Source organism: Hipposideros armiger, unplaced genomic scaffold, assembly GCF_001890085.2.
Source record: "Hipposideros armiger isolate ML-2016 unplaced genomic scaffold, ASM189008v1 scaffold_729, whole genome shotgun sequence".
NCBI classification, from domain to species: Eukaryota; Metazoa; Chordata; class Mammalia; order Chiroptera; family Hipposideridae; genus Hipposideros; species Hipposideros armiger.
This window is the reverse complement of record NW_017732079.1, coordinates 559,953-574,561: the sequence shown is the minus strand read 5'-3', so window position 1 is coordinate 574,561 and position 14,609 is coordinate 559,953. Positions and strand designations below refer to the sequence as shown.

The 14,609-nt window shown below is 59.8% G+C and overlaps 1 protein-coding gene across 2 annotated transcripts; it reads left to right on the top strand.

Moving 5' to 3' along the window:
- The first annotated feature begins 791 nt into the window (after positions 1-791).
- On the top strand, positions 792-14,036 carry NPR1 (natriuretic peptide receptor 1). Of its 2 annotated transcripts, none has more exons than XM_019627411.1 (22): positions 792-2,414; positions 3,123-3,322; positions 3,757-3,870; positions 4,242-4,377; positions 4,752-4,843; positions 5,573-5,708; positions 5,933-6,017; positions 6,816-6,936; positions 7,325-7,399; positions 7,540-7,617; positions 8,044-8,148; positions 8,394-8,468; positions 8,572-8,728; positions 8,979-9,134; positions 9,396-9,564; positions 10,233-10,379; positions 10,474-10,597; positions 10,758-10,826; positions 11,113-11,287; positions 11,506-11,604; positions 12,777-12,868; positions 13,021-14,036. In XM_019627411.1, the coding sequence occupies exons 1-22, from the start codon at positions 1,700-1,702 to the stop codon at positions 13,081-13,083; spliced, it is 3,183 nt and encodes a 1,060-aa protein (XP_019482956.1). In that variant the 5' UTR covers positions 792-1,699; the 3' UTR covers positions 13,084-14,036. The 2 variants fall into 2 exon arrangements, with proteins under 2 accessions (XP_019482956.1, XP_019482955.1); XM_019627410.1 differs by having other exon boundaries at positions 964-2,414; positions 8,397-8,468.
- The last annotated feature ends 573 nt before the right edge of the window (positions 14,037-14,609 follow it).

Genomic DNA, 14,609 nt, shown 5'->3' with positions numbered 1-14,609 from the left:
AGAATATTCAAAAATCTCCTACAATTCCATTATAGGAAACAGACTTCAGTATTCTGCTCTCTCTGCACAGAATACCTTTCTCATCCTTCTACCCCTGTTTAATTACTTCTCTTTGGAGATTTTCCTGGCTCCGATACAGGCAGAATAGTGCTCACCTGGACTCCGTAGCAACGTATCAATCTCTCTGTTTTTGGTGCTAAACGATATTACATTATGCCTATTTATCCCAAATAGAGCTCCTCAGAGGTACGGACTATATATATTTCTCTCTTTTGCCCTCAGCATCTAGCTGGTGCTTAACGCGTACGAGGTCCCCTGGAACCGTTTGCAAAACCGAAGAAAGCTTGGGGATCTAGGGTCCTCCTCCCTGGGCGCAGGGTTGGAGAGGTTGGCGGCAAAATACCGTCAATGACGCCTGTTGACCGTTAGAGGGCAGACGGATTCCACAGGGGTCCCGCCCAGCGGCACAGCAGTCAAGTGCCCCCAAACCTTCTCCCCAAATGACGCCTCTGCGGGTCATTTTCAACACCATTTCCCACCACCTCCACGAACCTCATTTTAACAATCCTTCTCAACACAAAACACACATCCACACAGTCACACTCCCGGAGCGGCCCTGAGGTCACTCACACCTCTGCCCACCTCCAGGCCCCCGCATGCTCTCCCTCCCCTGTCTACAACCATTTGGGAACTAAAGAGTTAACTTCATCCTTCCACCTGGTCCTTTTTCTCCGCGGATCCGCTCCACGGGGCGGGAGGGTGGGGTGGGGCCATCCTAGACGGACTGGATCACCGGGTCCCTGGGCTCACCTCCTTGAACGCCTTTTCCAGAAACCCGTGACCTTCCCGCCCCACCGCCACGCACACACATCCACACACTCACACCTTTCCCCGCCGAGAGATCCCAAACCAACAAGTCTTTCTCTCTTCCCCAGACGGAACCAGGTAGGAAGGGCGCGACGTGGGCGCCAGAGGCCCCCGGTGGCTCCCAAACCCTTCTCCGTTCAGGCCTCCTTCCCATCCCGGCGAGGGAGCCGGGTCCGCGAGGGCCGCCTCCCTGAAGGGGCAGACGTTGGGCGGCCGAGAAGCGGGAAGAGGGTCTAAGCGGGCAGCGCGCGGGCTGTGGGCACCGGAGAGCCCGCGACTTGGGGGCAGGAAGGAAAGAGTTAAAGATCCGGGATTGGCTCTGCTGTCACCGTTTCTGGGAGGGGAAGCGGCCGGGAGGGAGGGTTCGGAGCTTGGCTCGGGTCCTCCCCAGTCCCCCCCGGACAGCCGGAGACTTGGGCCGGCCGGACGCCCCTTCTGGCACTCTCGCTTGGGGCAGCGCTCCCGCACTCAGGCGACACGCACTCCCCTCTCCCACCTTCTCCCCGGAGCGCCCGCGAGCGCTCGCTTTTCCTCCCCACTCACACGCACGCACACGTTCTCGCTCGCTCGGGTCCCCGGGGCTGCCGCGCTCCCCTCCGCGCGCCCACCTGCTCCGCCAGAGCCCTCCGCGCACCTCGCCTTCGCGCGCCCCGCCGGGGGGTCCGCCCGCCCTCGCGCCCGCCCAGCGCCCCCTGGAGCTCCGGGCGGCGACCGTCGCAGCTGGAGGGGTCGGCGTGCCCCGGGGTGGGCGCCACCGGGGCGCGCCCGGAGCCCGAGGGGACCGCGGAGGCCATGGTGGGAGCGCCCGCCTGCCGCGGTGCCCGCTGAGGCCATGCCGCACCCCGGGGGCCCCACCGGCGCCCGCCTGCGCCTGCCGCTGCTTCTGGCGCCGCTGCTGCTGCTGCTCCCGGGCAGCCACGCGGCCGTCCTGACGGTGGCCGTGGTGCTGCCGCTGGCCAACACCTCGTACCCGTGGTCGTGGGCGCGCGTGGGCCCGGCCGTGGAACTGGCCCTGGCCGGGGTGAAGGCGCGGCCCGACCTGCTGCCCGGCTGGACGGTCCGCACGGTGCTGGGCAGCAGCGAGGACGCGCGGGGCGTCTGCTCCGACACCGCCGCGCCGCTGGCCGCCGTGGACCTCAAGTTCGAGCACGAGCCGGCGGTGTTCCTGGGCCCCGGCTGCGTGTACGCCGCCGCCCCGGTGGGGCGCTTCACCGCGCACTGGCGGGTGCCGCTGCTGACGGCCGGCGCCCCGGCCCAGGGCTTCGATTCCAAGGACGAGTACCAGCTGACCACCCGCGCCGGGCCCACCCACGCCAAGCTGGGCGACTTCGTGGCGACGCTGCACCGACGGCTGGGCTGGGAGCAGCGGGCGCTCGTGCTCTACGGCTACCGGCCGCACGACGACCAGCCCTGCTTCTTCGTCGTGGAGGGGCTGTTCTTGCGGGTCCGCGGCCTCCTCAACATCACGGTGGAGCACATGGAGTTCGCCGAGGGCGACCGCGACCACTACGCCAGGCTGCTGCAGACGGTGCAGCGCAAGGGCCGAGGTGACCGCGCCCCCGGGCCCGCCGCTGGGCCGCAGCGCCCGCAGCCCTCCGAGCCGCCGAGTGGCCCTTCTCTCCCCCCGGCCTGTCCTCCCCCTCTCCCCCTCCGCGTCCCCGCGGCTCCTCAGTCCCGCCTCGGCCTCCTCGGCCCTTTCCACCTCTGAGTTTCTATTTCCCTCTCCTTCTCCACCCGCCTCTCCAGACGTCCCTACGCTCCCCTCTCTCCTCACCTCCCCTACGGCCCCACCTCCTGCCCACAGGTTCTCCCGGGGTTAGCAGGAGTGGGGCCATGCCCGCTGCCACCCTGGCGCTTAGTAGGTCCCGGCTGCGTGCCCATCCCTTTTTTCTCGCCCGTTTTCTGCCTCTTCCCCTCAGCCTTCTCCCCTCCTCCACCTCCTCCTCCGCTGACTCCCACACGCCCTCTGCTCTCCAGCTGGCCCTCCTCTCCCTCCTCCACCGTCCCGACCCCACCATCCCCACCTTCCGCCCTGCTGCTGCCACCGTCCTGATCTCTGCTCCTTCTCCCCTCCCCCCGCCTCCCCCCACCCATCGCCACCTTTCTCCTGCCACAGCCTGGACCGAGGCAGGAGTTCCACTGACTCGCCCCCAGGGTCTCAGAACGTCCCCCCGGAAGCCTCACCTCCTCTACCCAGAGCTCCCCCTGCCCCCAGGACCCAGGCGGCTCTGCCTGACCGTCTTCTTCCTCCCCAGTTATCTACATCTGCAGCTCCCCAGATGCCTTCCGAACCCTGATGTTCATGGCCGCGGAAGCCGGCCTGAGTGGAGGGGACTATGTTTTTTTCCACCTGGACCTCTTTGGGCAAAGCCTGCAGGGTGCACACGGCCTTGCGTCCCACAGGCCTTGGGAGAGAGGGGACGGGCAGGATGTCAGAGCCCGCCAGGCCTTCCAGGTGAGTGTCCAGGTGGGTGGCCCGGGCTGTGGGACTCTGACCTGGTGGCACGTGGTGTCTGGACGGTGGGTGCCTCACTGTCTGAAAGGATCCCAGAAAAGAGACTCTTGGTGCGCATAGGTAGTTGGGTGACGAAGGGCAGGGGGCTGGGGCCAGGGGGTATGAAGGGCAGGGGACTCAGAGCCAGGAGGCGGAAAAAGAATCCGGAATGGGCTTGAGGTGGAAGGATGTTCAAGTCCCTCAGACTGACAGGACTTGAAGAAGCTGTCCCATTGGATCTCCTGCTTTGGAGCAGGCAGCCCCTCACCTAAGGCATAGGGTCCAGGGTGAGCGTGAGCTAAGCCATCGAGATGCAGCTCTGGGAGGTGGGTCCCAGGGTCCCGGGAGGACAGGTGAGCCCCCAGCTCACCAGTCCCCACTGGCCCCTTCCTCAGGCTGCCAAAATCATTACCTATAAAGAGCCGGACAACCCTGAGTACTTACAGTTCCTGCAGCAGCTGAAACATGTGGCTCGTGAGCAGTTTAACTTCACCATGGAGGATGGCCTGGTAGGAGAGGGTCCTGGGACCCTCCAGTGGACCTCCAGCCCCTTCTCCGTGGCCCTCTGCCATCCCAGTATTCCCAGGTTTCCCTTCCCATTGTTCCCGTATCTCTCCTGATGATGGGGGGGGGGAGTTAACAAGTTGTTCAACCTCTGAATCTCATCCTCATAAGTAAAATGGGGGTGCTATGTCCTGCCTACCTTGCGCGATTCAGAAACGGTGGAAGTGTCTCATAAGTAGCAAATTCCGTTACACGGTTTCTCCCATCTTCCTCCCAGCTCCCAGCGCCTCCATTCCCTCCCCCACAGTGCCCACTCGGTGCCCTTCCTGTGCTCACCGCCCCCCCACCCCCAGCCAGGCTCTATTCGCCCCTGCAGGTGAACATCATCCCAGCATCCTTCCACGACGGGCTCCTGCTCTATATCCAGGCAGTGACGGAGACTCTGGAACATGGGGGAACGGTCACCGATGGGGAGGGCATCACACAGCGGATGTGGAACCGGAGCTTCCAAGGTCAGGGCCTGGAGGTGACAAGAACGGGCTGCCTTGGGCTGCCCCAAGCAGGAGGCCACGAGGAGCCTCTCGTCCTGCCTGCCACACAGGACTCACCCACGCCAGTCTTTTCCTGTCTTCTACAGGGAACCTCCACAACTTCCTCTGGGCCCTCCGGCCTCTCCCTTCTCCCTAGCTCGGTCAAGAAGTCCTTCTAAGTGTCCAACCCCAATCTTTCCTGCTGCTGAAATATCTGTCCCTTTTATTATCATTCCATATATGTATATGTTTGGAAGGCAAGGCAGCGATGATCAAGGGATGGAGATGACATGGGGGGTGTCCTTGAACTTCCTTCCACTCCCTCAAAACACAGCCACCTTCTTCCGTGCCCCCAGGTGTGACAGGATACCTGACAATAGACAGCAATGGAGATCGGGAGACCGACTTCTCCCTCTGGGATATGGAACCTGAGAATGCCAGCTTCAGGGTAAGGCTGTGCCCCCAGAAGGCAGTGCTTCCCCCACAGCCTGCTAGGGCATCTATCTATTCTGTAGTCACCCCACCGTGATGAAGAGCCCTGCATAAAAGAGACCCAACTCCTGTCTAGGGGAGCAACCAGAACGATAGGGACTAACATGCAGTCCCCTTAGCTCATGACTGCGGAAAGAGCATGGCCTGGCCGTAGGAAGTCCGGTGTCTTCTAAGGTGGGCAGGACGCATCCCAGCAGGGACAGGCCACCGAGGGCCGAGATGCATGCACATTGTGCATCCAAGTGCAGACAGGAACAGGAAGCAGCTGAGCACAGGCGCCAAGGGGCAGATCATCCAGGGAAGGCTTCCTGGAGGAGGGGTCCATGGATTAGGCCCTGGAAATGTGGACAGAGAACATTGCCTTTTTCTATGTGCTTCAGCCCAAGATTATAAATTCCCTGAGTGCAGGGCTGGGTTCTAGATGGAGTTTTCTTGTGTTTTGTTTTGTTTTGTCCCCCTTGAGGGGTTTTCAAGTTTTCCCACTCCGATGACATGGGGCATGGGTATGGGGTCTCTCTGTATCCACTCACAGCAGGGGCTTGGTAAATAGTTGACAGCCCACATACAGGCTCCGGAAGCAGAGTAGGGGGTAGGTGGGGTAGGTAGGAGGCAGGACTGCTCCATTGGACGGGAGCCTCCCCCCCAACAGGCCTTGCCCGCCCACCACTCCTGCCGTCTCCCACAGGTGGTCCTGAACTACGATGGGGCTTCCCAAGAGCTGGAGGCTGTGTCAGGGCGCAAGCTGAACTGGCCCCTGGGGTACCCGCCTCCTGACATCCCCAAATGCGGCTTTGACAATGAGGACCCAGCCTGCAACCAAGGTGCCTGCCCCTTGCCATCCGGGCCTCCAACCTGGAGATGCTACTTCCCCCCAGGGGGATACAAATGGGTGGTCCGCTCCCACACTGAGAATTTTCTGGAGAGACCCCCTCCTCCTGCTCGTCTCCCCTTTGTCCGTCATCCTGCTTCGCTGGTTGACTGTGAGAAGTGTCTTCCTCCTGCTGTCTAACCAAAATATCTCTTGCTGCACTTTGAACTCTCGCAGCCCACTTTTCCGTCCTCGAGGCGCTGGCTTTGGTGGGCAGCCTGTCCCTGCTCAGTATCCTCATCGTCTCCATCTTCATCTACAGGTGAGCTGTCAGATGAGGGTGGTGAGTGAGGCTGGGAGACCTGGAGAAGCTACAGCAGGGGAGGTGGCAGAGACCCAGAGGGAAGGGAGAAGGGGAGAGGAGACAGCAGGGTAGGAAAGGAGGAGGGAACAGGGATAGAAGTGGCCAGGGAGGGCATGGGGACCAGAGAAGGAGCAGAGAGGTTGCGGGAGAGGCATCATGGGGCTGTGGATGGTGGCAGTGGGCTGACTCGTCCTCTCTTCCTGCTTCTGTGGATTGGATGGGGAGCAATGGTTCATTCAGACCCTTTGGGGTTGGGCCCCTGTTAGCTGAGCAAGGATGGTGAGCCCTCCAGAGAGATAAAGGAGCCCGTCCTGCCTTCCAGTAGAGCTAAAAAAAAAAGTGCAGAAGTTACCAACTGAGGGAAGGAAGGAGGGAGGGGAGAAAACCAGTGCTGGTCAAGCATATACTATGTGCAGGCACCTCCACACACAGCATTTCTTTTCTTATAAGTGTATTTTTATAACAACGCTTTGAAACAAATATCGAGGTCCCCAGTTTCCAAATGAGGACATTTGGACATGAAGACATGAGACTCAGAAGTGAAGTGACTACCCCAAGGTCCCTGTGAGGCAGGATTTCACCCAAACCTCCCGGCTCTCAGCCCAGGGGACAGTCCCCCATCTGCCTCTTATGATAGCAGTGGGGTTGTCTCAGCACAAGCAGTGGTTCCAGGGCTCCGAGAAGGGGCTGCGGGCAGAGCATCCCTGGCCTGGGTCAGGGGCTCAGACCAGCTCAGACGCAGGTTTCATGCCCCAGGAAGATGCGGCTAGAAAAGGAGCTGGCCTCAGAGCTGTGGCGGGTGCGCTGGGAGGACCTGCAGCCCAGTAGCCTGGAGAGACACCTTCGGAGTATGGGCAGCCGACTGACCTTGAGTGGGGTAAGGACACTGGTATGGGGGGGGAAATAGGGGAGAGCTGGGTATGGGAGAAAGCGCAGTACCTGATGGGTAGGGGAGAGAGAGGGAGCAGGTTTCTGGGACCTCTCTGAGACTACCTCCCATAATGATTCCCTCTACAGAGCCTCCCTTGGGGCTCTTTCAAAGGTTGAAGATAGTGTATGTGAAAATACATTAAAAAAAAAAAAGTAAATGAGAGGATTTCATGGTGTGGAATGAAAAGCAAAGTGACACAAAGATAAGGCAGGGTAGTGAAGATGAGCGCTCAAGCCACCAGGAGGGACAGCCGGGCCCAGGGAGATATTGATGCTGTATGCTGACCTGGAAGATTGAAGGGGCTGACCATCCCTCCTGCTCTCCACCCCTTCAGAGAGGCTCCAATTACGGCTCCCTGCTCACCACAGAGGGCCAGTTGCAGGTCTTTGCCAAGACAGCGTATTATAAGGTGGGCCTGGGGACTGCGGCAGGTGTGTTCTGACAGGACTGGGGAGGGTCCGGGAGTTGGCAGTGGGCTGGCAAGAGCAGCTGGAGTTCCCCGGGCACTGGGCCACCTCCTCACAGTGACTGTCTGCATTCCTTGCCCAGGGCAACCTCGTGGCGGTGAAACATGTGAACCGTAAACGCATTGAGCTGACCAGAAAAGTCCTGTTTGAACTGAAGCATGTAATGTGGGGGAGTGAGGAAGTGGCCTGGGGAGGGGTCCCAGGGAAACACAGGGGTTTGGCGCACAGAACTGGTTATGGCGGGGACTTCAGGGTTGTCTGTAGCCCTGGGAGGGGCCCTTGCATATTGTGGGTGGGAGTGGGGGGAGCACAGGTGAGGGAGGACTGGAGATGTCCTGCAGGAAGGTCCTCCAGGGGCCATCCTCGATGCCCTTGCGGGTGGAGGGCTGAGGAGGCAGAGAGCAGGGAGCGGATTGTGGGGGAAGGTGGGCTAAAGGACATGGGTGCGAATCACCATGAAAGGTCCTAGGACGTTTGTGGAGAACGAATGGGGAATTAAGGAGACTGAGGGGTCCTTGAGGAAGGGAGACAACTTGGTGGATAGTGAGGTCCCTGACAGGCTCCTGATGCTGGCTCCCACCTGCAGATGCGGGACGTGCAGAATGACCACCTGACCAGGTTTGTGGGTGCCTGCACCGACCCCCCCAACATCTGTATCCTCACAGAGTACTGTCCCCGCGGGAGCCTGCAGGTGAGGGGACAAGGTGGGGGGTCAGTAAACCTGGGTCTAGCCCTGACCATGACCCTGACTGGCCATCTGACCCAGGCAAGCCGCTCCCTCTTTCTGACCTTTACTTGGCCTGTCTGTCAAAAGGGAGCGCAGTGGCTCTAGCGTAAATCCAAAGCTTTGTCCTGCTCTGCCAGCTGAAGGCAGTAGGACCCCTGCATTCCTCCTCCGGGGGACTGCAGGGCACATGTCTGACTCTCAGCGCCCAGCAGGACATCCTGGAGAATGAGAGCATCACCCTGGACTGGATGTTTCGGTATTCCCTCACCAATGACATCGTCAAGGTATGTCCAGGAGAGCCACGGCATGTGGGGGAGGCGTGCTTCTTCTCCGGCCGGAATTGTAGGCCCCTCCCAGAGCCAACGCCCTGACTCCCACATTCCCCAGGGTATGCTGTTTCTACATAATGGAGCCATTTGCTCCCATGGGAACCTCAAGTCATCCAACTGCGTGGTAGATGGGCGCTTCGTGCTCAAGATCACCGATTACGGGCTGGAGAGCTTCCGGAACCCAGAGCCAGAGCAAGGACATACCCTCTATGCCAGTGAGCCGCTGTCCCCAGCCCTGCCCCCGGCCCAGCCCAGCAGGGAGACTGATACCTGGCCTCTGATGGGCTTGGGCACGCCTCTCCTGACTCTGTTCATTCATCTCCAGTCCTCTTCTAGCTCTAACACTCAGTGTGATGTCTCCACATCAGCCCCGGTCGGTCTGGTCGGTCACATCTGTAGCCACCTCCTTGTTTCCCTTTAGCTCTGGGGCCCTTCACCCTGTGACTCCTGACCTCTGACCCGCAGAAAAGCTGTGGACAGCCCCAGAGCTCCTTCGAATGGCCTCGCCCCCTGCCCGGGGCTCCCAGGCTGGTGACGTGTACAGCTTTGGGATCATCCTTCAGGAGATCGCTCTGAGGTGTGGCGTCTTCCATGTGGAAGGTTTGGACCTCAGCCCCAAAGGTGAGAGGGCCCTGCTGTCCCCTGGCCTCCCCACCGTCTCCACTAACCCCAGCCCCAGAGAGAGGGACCCCTGGAAACGCCATAGCTTCCTTCTGGGAACCTCAGCCACCACCCTTCGCTCCATTGCTGCCAGTGGCCCTGACACGTGACTGGCCCCGTTCCCTGCAGGGCCTGCCTGCCCCATGCCTGGTCCTGCCTCCTCACACTGGCTCTCAGGGCCTTGGCTGACCGTGCCCCTCAGCCCCTCTCCCCACCACACAGAGATCATCGAGCGTGTGACTCGGGGCGAGCAGCCCCCCTTCCGGCCCTCCGTGGCCCTGCAGAGTCACCTGGAGGAGCTGGACCACCTGATGCAGTGGTGCTGGGCTGAGGACCCGCAGGAGCGGCCGCCCTTCCAGCAGATCCGCCTGATGCTGCGCAAGTTTAACAGGTTGCTGGAGCCCCCTAAGCCTCCCCCCAACTCCATCACCGCATGCCCCCCTTAAGTTTCACCCAGCAGTGGGAGAGGGAACCACTCAAAGCCCCTCTTACATAGCCTACTGCAGCCACCAGTCTCAGTCCCCTTTGTGAATACCACACAAGCCAGATGTCCCCACAGCCCCTACATCTCACACCCTCTCCTCCACCAACACCGCCACCCCACACCCTGCCTGCTCAGCCCCCCACGTTTCAGTGGTGTGCAGAGTCAATGGGGCCTCCCTGCCTTCCACAGGAGCTCCCCCACTTTGAGCCCCCGCTCCATGTGTCCCCCTGAGGCCCAGTGCCTCCACACACACCACTGATAGCCTCCCTCCCACTGTCCCCAATTGATCCCTGTCCAATGGGGCCTCCTCTGCCTCCTCCTAACTCACTGTGTTCAATCAAGTTGAACAAAATAGCCAGTATGCCCAAAGCTTCTGGCTTGACACTGGTGTCTCAGAGGTGAAGCCAACTTTCCTCCTACCCTTTCCCCTGCCACCCCATCCTGCTGTGCCTCCCACCCCCGACCTTCTCCAGGGTCCCCACCGAGGCAGGGGTGCTGACCTTCCGCCTGGGGAGGGTGGGGTGTGCTGCTCTCCTCACTGTCCCATCCGCCCCACCCCCGCCCCTGGCCTCCAGGGAGAACAGCAGCAACATCCTGGACAACCTGCTGTCGCGCATGGAGCAGTATGCCAACAACCTAGAGGAGCTGGTGGAGGAGCGCACGCAGGCCTACCTGGAGGAGAAGCGCAAGGCGGAGGCCCTGCTCTACCAGATTCTGCCTCAGTGAGTGCGCGCGCATGTCTGCCCCTGCCTGCCCCTGGCCGGCTTGCCACGCCTGTGTGGCCCCCACCTCACCTGCTGACCTCTGACCCCTCAGTTCAGTGGCTGAGCAGCTGAAGCGCGGGGAGACAGTCCAGGCCGAAGCCTTTGACAGCGTCACTATCTACTTCAGTGACATTGTGGGGTTCACAGCCCTGTCTGCGGAGAGCACGCCCATGCAGGTGAGTCAGGGAGCAGCCGCAGGTGAAGACCAGGAAGGTGCGCTTGGCTTAGCATCTCCACCCCTAGAGGCCTGTCGTCTGGTTCCGCTGTTCCCACCCAAGCCCAGGTGGGGTCCCTTACTCCCCGCCCAGGTGGTGACCTGGCTGTCTTCCCTTTCAGGTGGTGACCCTCCTCAATGATCTGTACACTTGCTTTGATGCTGTTATAGACAACTTCGACGTGTACAAGGTGAGGGTGGGAGTAAGGATGAAAAGGGACGGACAGACTCCTGGGCAGGGTTAGACGAAGATGCAGGGCAGAGTGACATAGACGCTTTAAGAGAAGAGACCAAGGGACGTGGACAGAGACAGTGTCAAGGGAGACTGAGCAGGCAGAGAAACCCCGCAGGAGATGGGAGATGAGACAGCAGCAGGCTGGTGGGGGCACAGAATGACAGTGCAGGAGGTGTTGGGGGCGGCACAGGAGAGACCAAGTTCCAGCCCTCCAGTCCTGCACCCTCTCGCCGCCCTCACAGGTGGAGACGATCGGCGACGCCTACATGGTGGTGTCGGGGCTCCCGGTGCGGAACGGGCGGCTGCACGCCCGCGAGGTGGCCCGCATGGCCCTGGCGCTGCTGGACGCCGTGCGCTCCTTCCACATCCGCCACCGGCCACAGGAGCAGCTGCGCCTGCGCATTGGCATCCACACAGGTGCGGCGCCGCCGGCGCGGGGAGGGGGCTTCGGAAGGCTGGAGCCCAGGAGGGCTGGCTTGTTCCCTCCCACCGGCCTCAGGTCCCACCTCTCCAGGAACGCCCTAGCCCCGCCCTGCGGCCGCCCTCCATCCGCCCACCTGTCTCCCCTAACACCCTCCCACCTGCCTCCCTTAACACCCTCCCACCCCCTCGCTGATGGGCTTCCGCCCCTCCAGGACCCGTGTGTGCCGGCGTGGTAGGGCTGAAGATGCCCCGTTACTGTCTCTTTGGGGACACAGTCAACACCGCCTCAAGAATGGAGTCCAATGGGGAAGGTATGGTGGTCGCCCCCTAGACGGGATGCCTCAGGGCACAGTAGCTGGAGCCCAAAGCGCCCAAGGCCCCTTGTGTCTGTCTGTCCAGCCCCTGTCCCAGCTCCTAGCCCTCTCCCTTCCCGACCCCTGCTCCTAAGGACTTAACCTTGGCAGATCACCTTGAATCTAATCTTTGACTCAGATCCTAGCGGCCTTCTCTTGACAAATGTTTGGAAAGCCTTCCCAGGCCAATGTTCACCAGTTCCCCGGAGGAATTCCACCTTTCGGGCCCCTCTGCTCCTCTTGGCTGTGGAAAGAGGGCTCAGGGCAGCCCACTTGGGCGTGACTCAGCTCTACAACTGACCCAGCTGGGTGTCAATTTGCTCCACCTCCCTGAGCCTCACCTGTAAAAGGAGAACAAAATATCGACCTCACTACTGTGAGGAAGCCAAGTAACGTGACGAGCACATAATTGTCTTTCAACTTTCCTGAGCCTCAGCTGTTTATCCACAAAGTGGTGCCTGTCTCAGGTTGTAAAAAAAAAAAAAACACCTAGCACAGCCCCTGGCACACAGTAGGCACCTAATAAATGCTTGTTTCCACCTCTCCCCTTGGCCTTGTTTCCTGTTGCTCTGCCCTCCTGCTGCATTCAACACAATTCAATCCAGGAAGCGAGGCACAGAGAGTGTAGTTACTTCCCCAGGCCAGCGTCCAAGCTGGGGCTCGTACTAGGCAGAGCAGGACCCAGCCTGAGCCCCTGACCATCGTGCCACACTCTGTCTAGAGCCTGGTGACACACTCTCAAGTGCTGTCCAACAGAACTTCCCGCAGTGACGGGAATACCCAGTCATCTGTGCTGTCCAGTGTGGTAGCCTCTGTCACAGGGGGCTATCGATCGCTTGAAATGTGGTTGTGCCACTGAGGCACTGGATTTTTAACTGTACTTAGTTTTAATTAATTTAAGTTGAAGTAGCTCTGCATGACTCTTGGCTACCAGGATGGAGGGCACAGCTCTCGAGTTCTAAGGGAGGGGTTGGTATGGTCGACGTGGAGGGGGTGGGACTCTGAATTAGGAGGCTTCCTGGGCCAGAAGGAAGGAGGGCGAGCGCCTTTCTGCCCCCACAGCCCCTGATTTCCCCTGCTCCCTTGTCTTGCATCCCTCACCTTGTCTCCTTCTTCCTTATCCTACTCAGCCCTGAAGATCCACTTGTCTTCTGAGACCAGGGCTGTTCTGGAAGAGTTTGGTGGATTCGAGCTGGAGCTTCGAGGGGATGTAGAAATGAAGGTAGAGAAGGAATCCCTGCCCTCACCGCCCCTTGGGGCCCCAGAGGGGGTTACCTTCCCCCGGGACCCTTTCAAGCAGCCAGCCCCACTCCCATCATTTGGGAAAGTGGGCTTTCCACGCCCTACCCCAACTTCCTCCTCTTTTCCTTCCAGGGCAAAGGCAGAGTTCGCACCTACTGGCTCCTGGGGGAGCGGGGCAGCAGTACCCGAGGCTGAGCACCTCCCCTCCTGGCCTTCCACACCTCCCTCCAGTTTGCCTGAGGTGACAGAGAGGTGTCAGGCCTCCGCCTCACCCACAGCAGTCCCCATCCCCGCCTCCATTGCCAAAGGATCGTCGGGGAAGTGGTTTGAATAGGTCAGGTGTGCTGACCTCAGTGGGCGCACCACCTATTACCTCTGAAAGAGGACTGGTGTGGGGGAGATGAGGCACCCAGGACCCGACCAAAGCACACGGTCACGTCCAGGGGCACAGGCGTAGGCGCACGAACCCGCTGTCCACCCTGACTCAGGCCAGGCTGCGGTGTGGAGGCCTGGGCCCTCCTGCCTCAGCCTTGCTACACTGTGACTTTTATGGGGAGGGGGACAAGCCACCTTAGGGGGATAGGAAAAGGGAGTAGAGGTGAACCTAGGGCGTGGGGGAGTCCACACCTGGTCTGGCTCACATGGGCACAAACACCCCCCCTGTCTCCCACCACTCAACACTGGATACAGTGCACGGGGAGAGGGGTGGCACTGCAGGCCTGTATATGCCTTGCTTCTCCCGTCAGCAGGCCTGTATATGCCTTGCTTCTCCCGTGAGCAGAGACCATTAAAATCTTGATTCCAGTGCGAGTCTCTTCTTGAGGGGGAGAGGGTTGCTGGGAGACACAGCCATGTTCTCCATCCTTTATGTCAGATAAGACGGTTTCTCAAGCCGGGAAAGCGGTCCCTGAAAAGGCTGCAATTCTCTTTCAACACGGAGGACCCAGTGTCACAGCCTAGGAATCACCCCAGCAGGGCCGGCACTTTTGGGCTAAGGACCCATTTACACCCTTAAGAGTTACAGAGGGCCCCAAAGAGCTCTGGTTCATGTGGGTTATATCTATCGATATATATACCACATTACAAATTCAAACAAGCCCTATTCACTCATTTAAAGTAACTATAATAAACCTAGCACATGTTAGTAACCTTTTGCTGCTTTATCAAAGGACATTCTTCAGAGAAGCTGGCTTTTTTTATTTTTTATTTATTTTTTTGACTGCCAATATGTGGTGATGAAGATTGCAGGGACTAGTCAGGTGCTACTGCCTTGATTTAGGTTAAGACACCAGCAGTTTTACCCCCCCCCCCTTGCTTTCGTACCCTCAATGCGAATATCAACACGATTGACAAGGCACATCATATATTAGTGGGAGGATGAAAATCGTTTTGGCCTCACCCAACCTGAGAGGGTCTTAGGGACTCCCAGGGTCTGTGGACCACGCTTGGAGGAAGGCTGTATTACCCAATGCCTGGCATACAGCAGGAAGGGGGTGTGGACCGAATGGAGAGTTCTGGCACCTTTCATCCTAGGAGGTCTGGGAGCCAAGAAGAAGAAACGAGGGTGGGGACATATGGGTCCCCCTTCACCTCAGTTGAGATTTGGGGATTGTCCACACGCCCCTCCATTCCCATGCCAGTGGAGACAGATGTGAGTGATCTTTGCAAAATGACTCTCAGCCAGCGGGGCAAAGGGCCCTCCTGTCCCAGCTCCAGCGGCC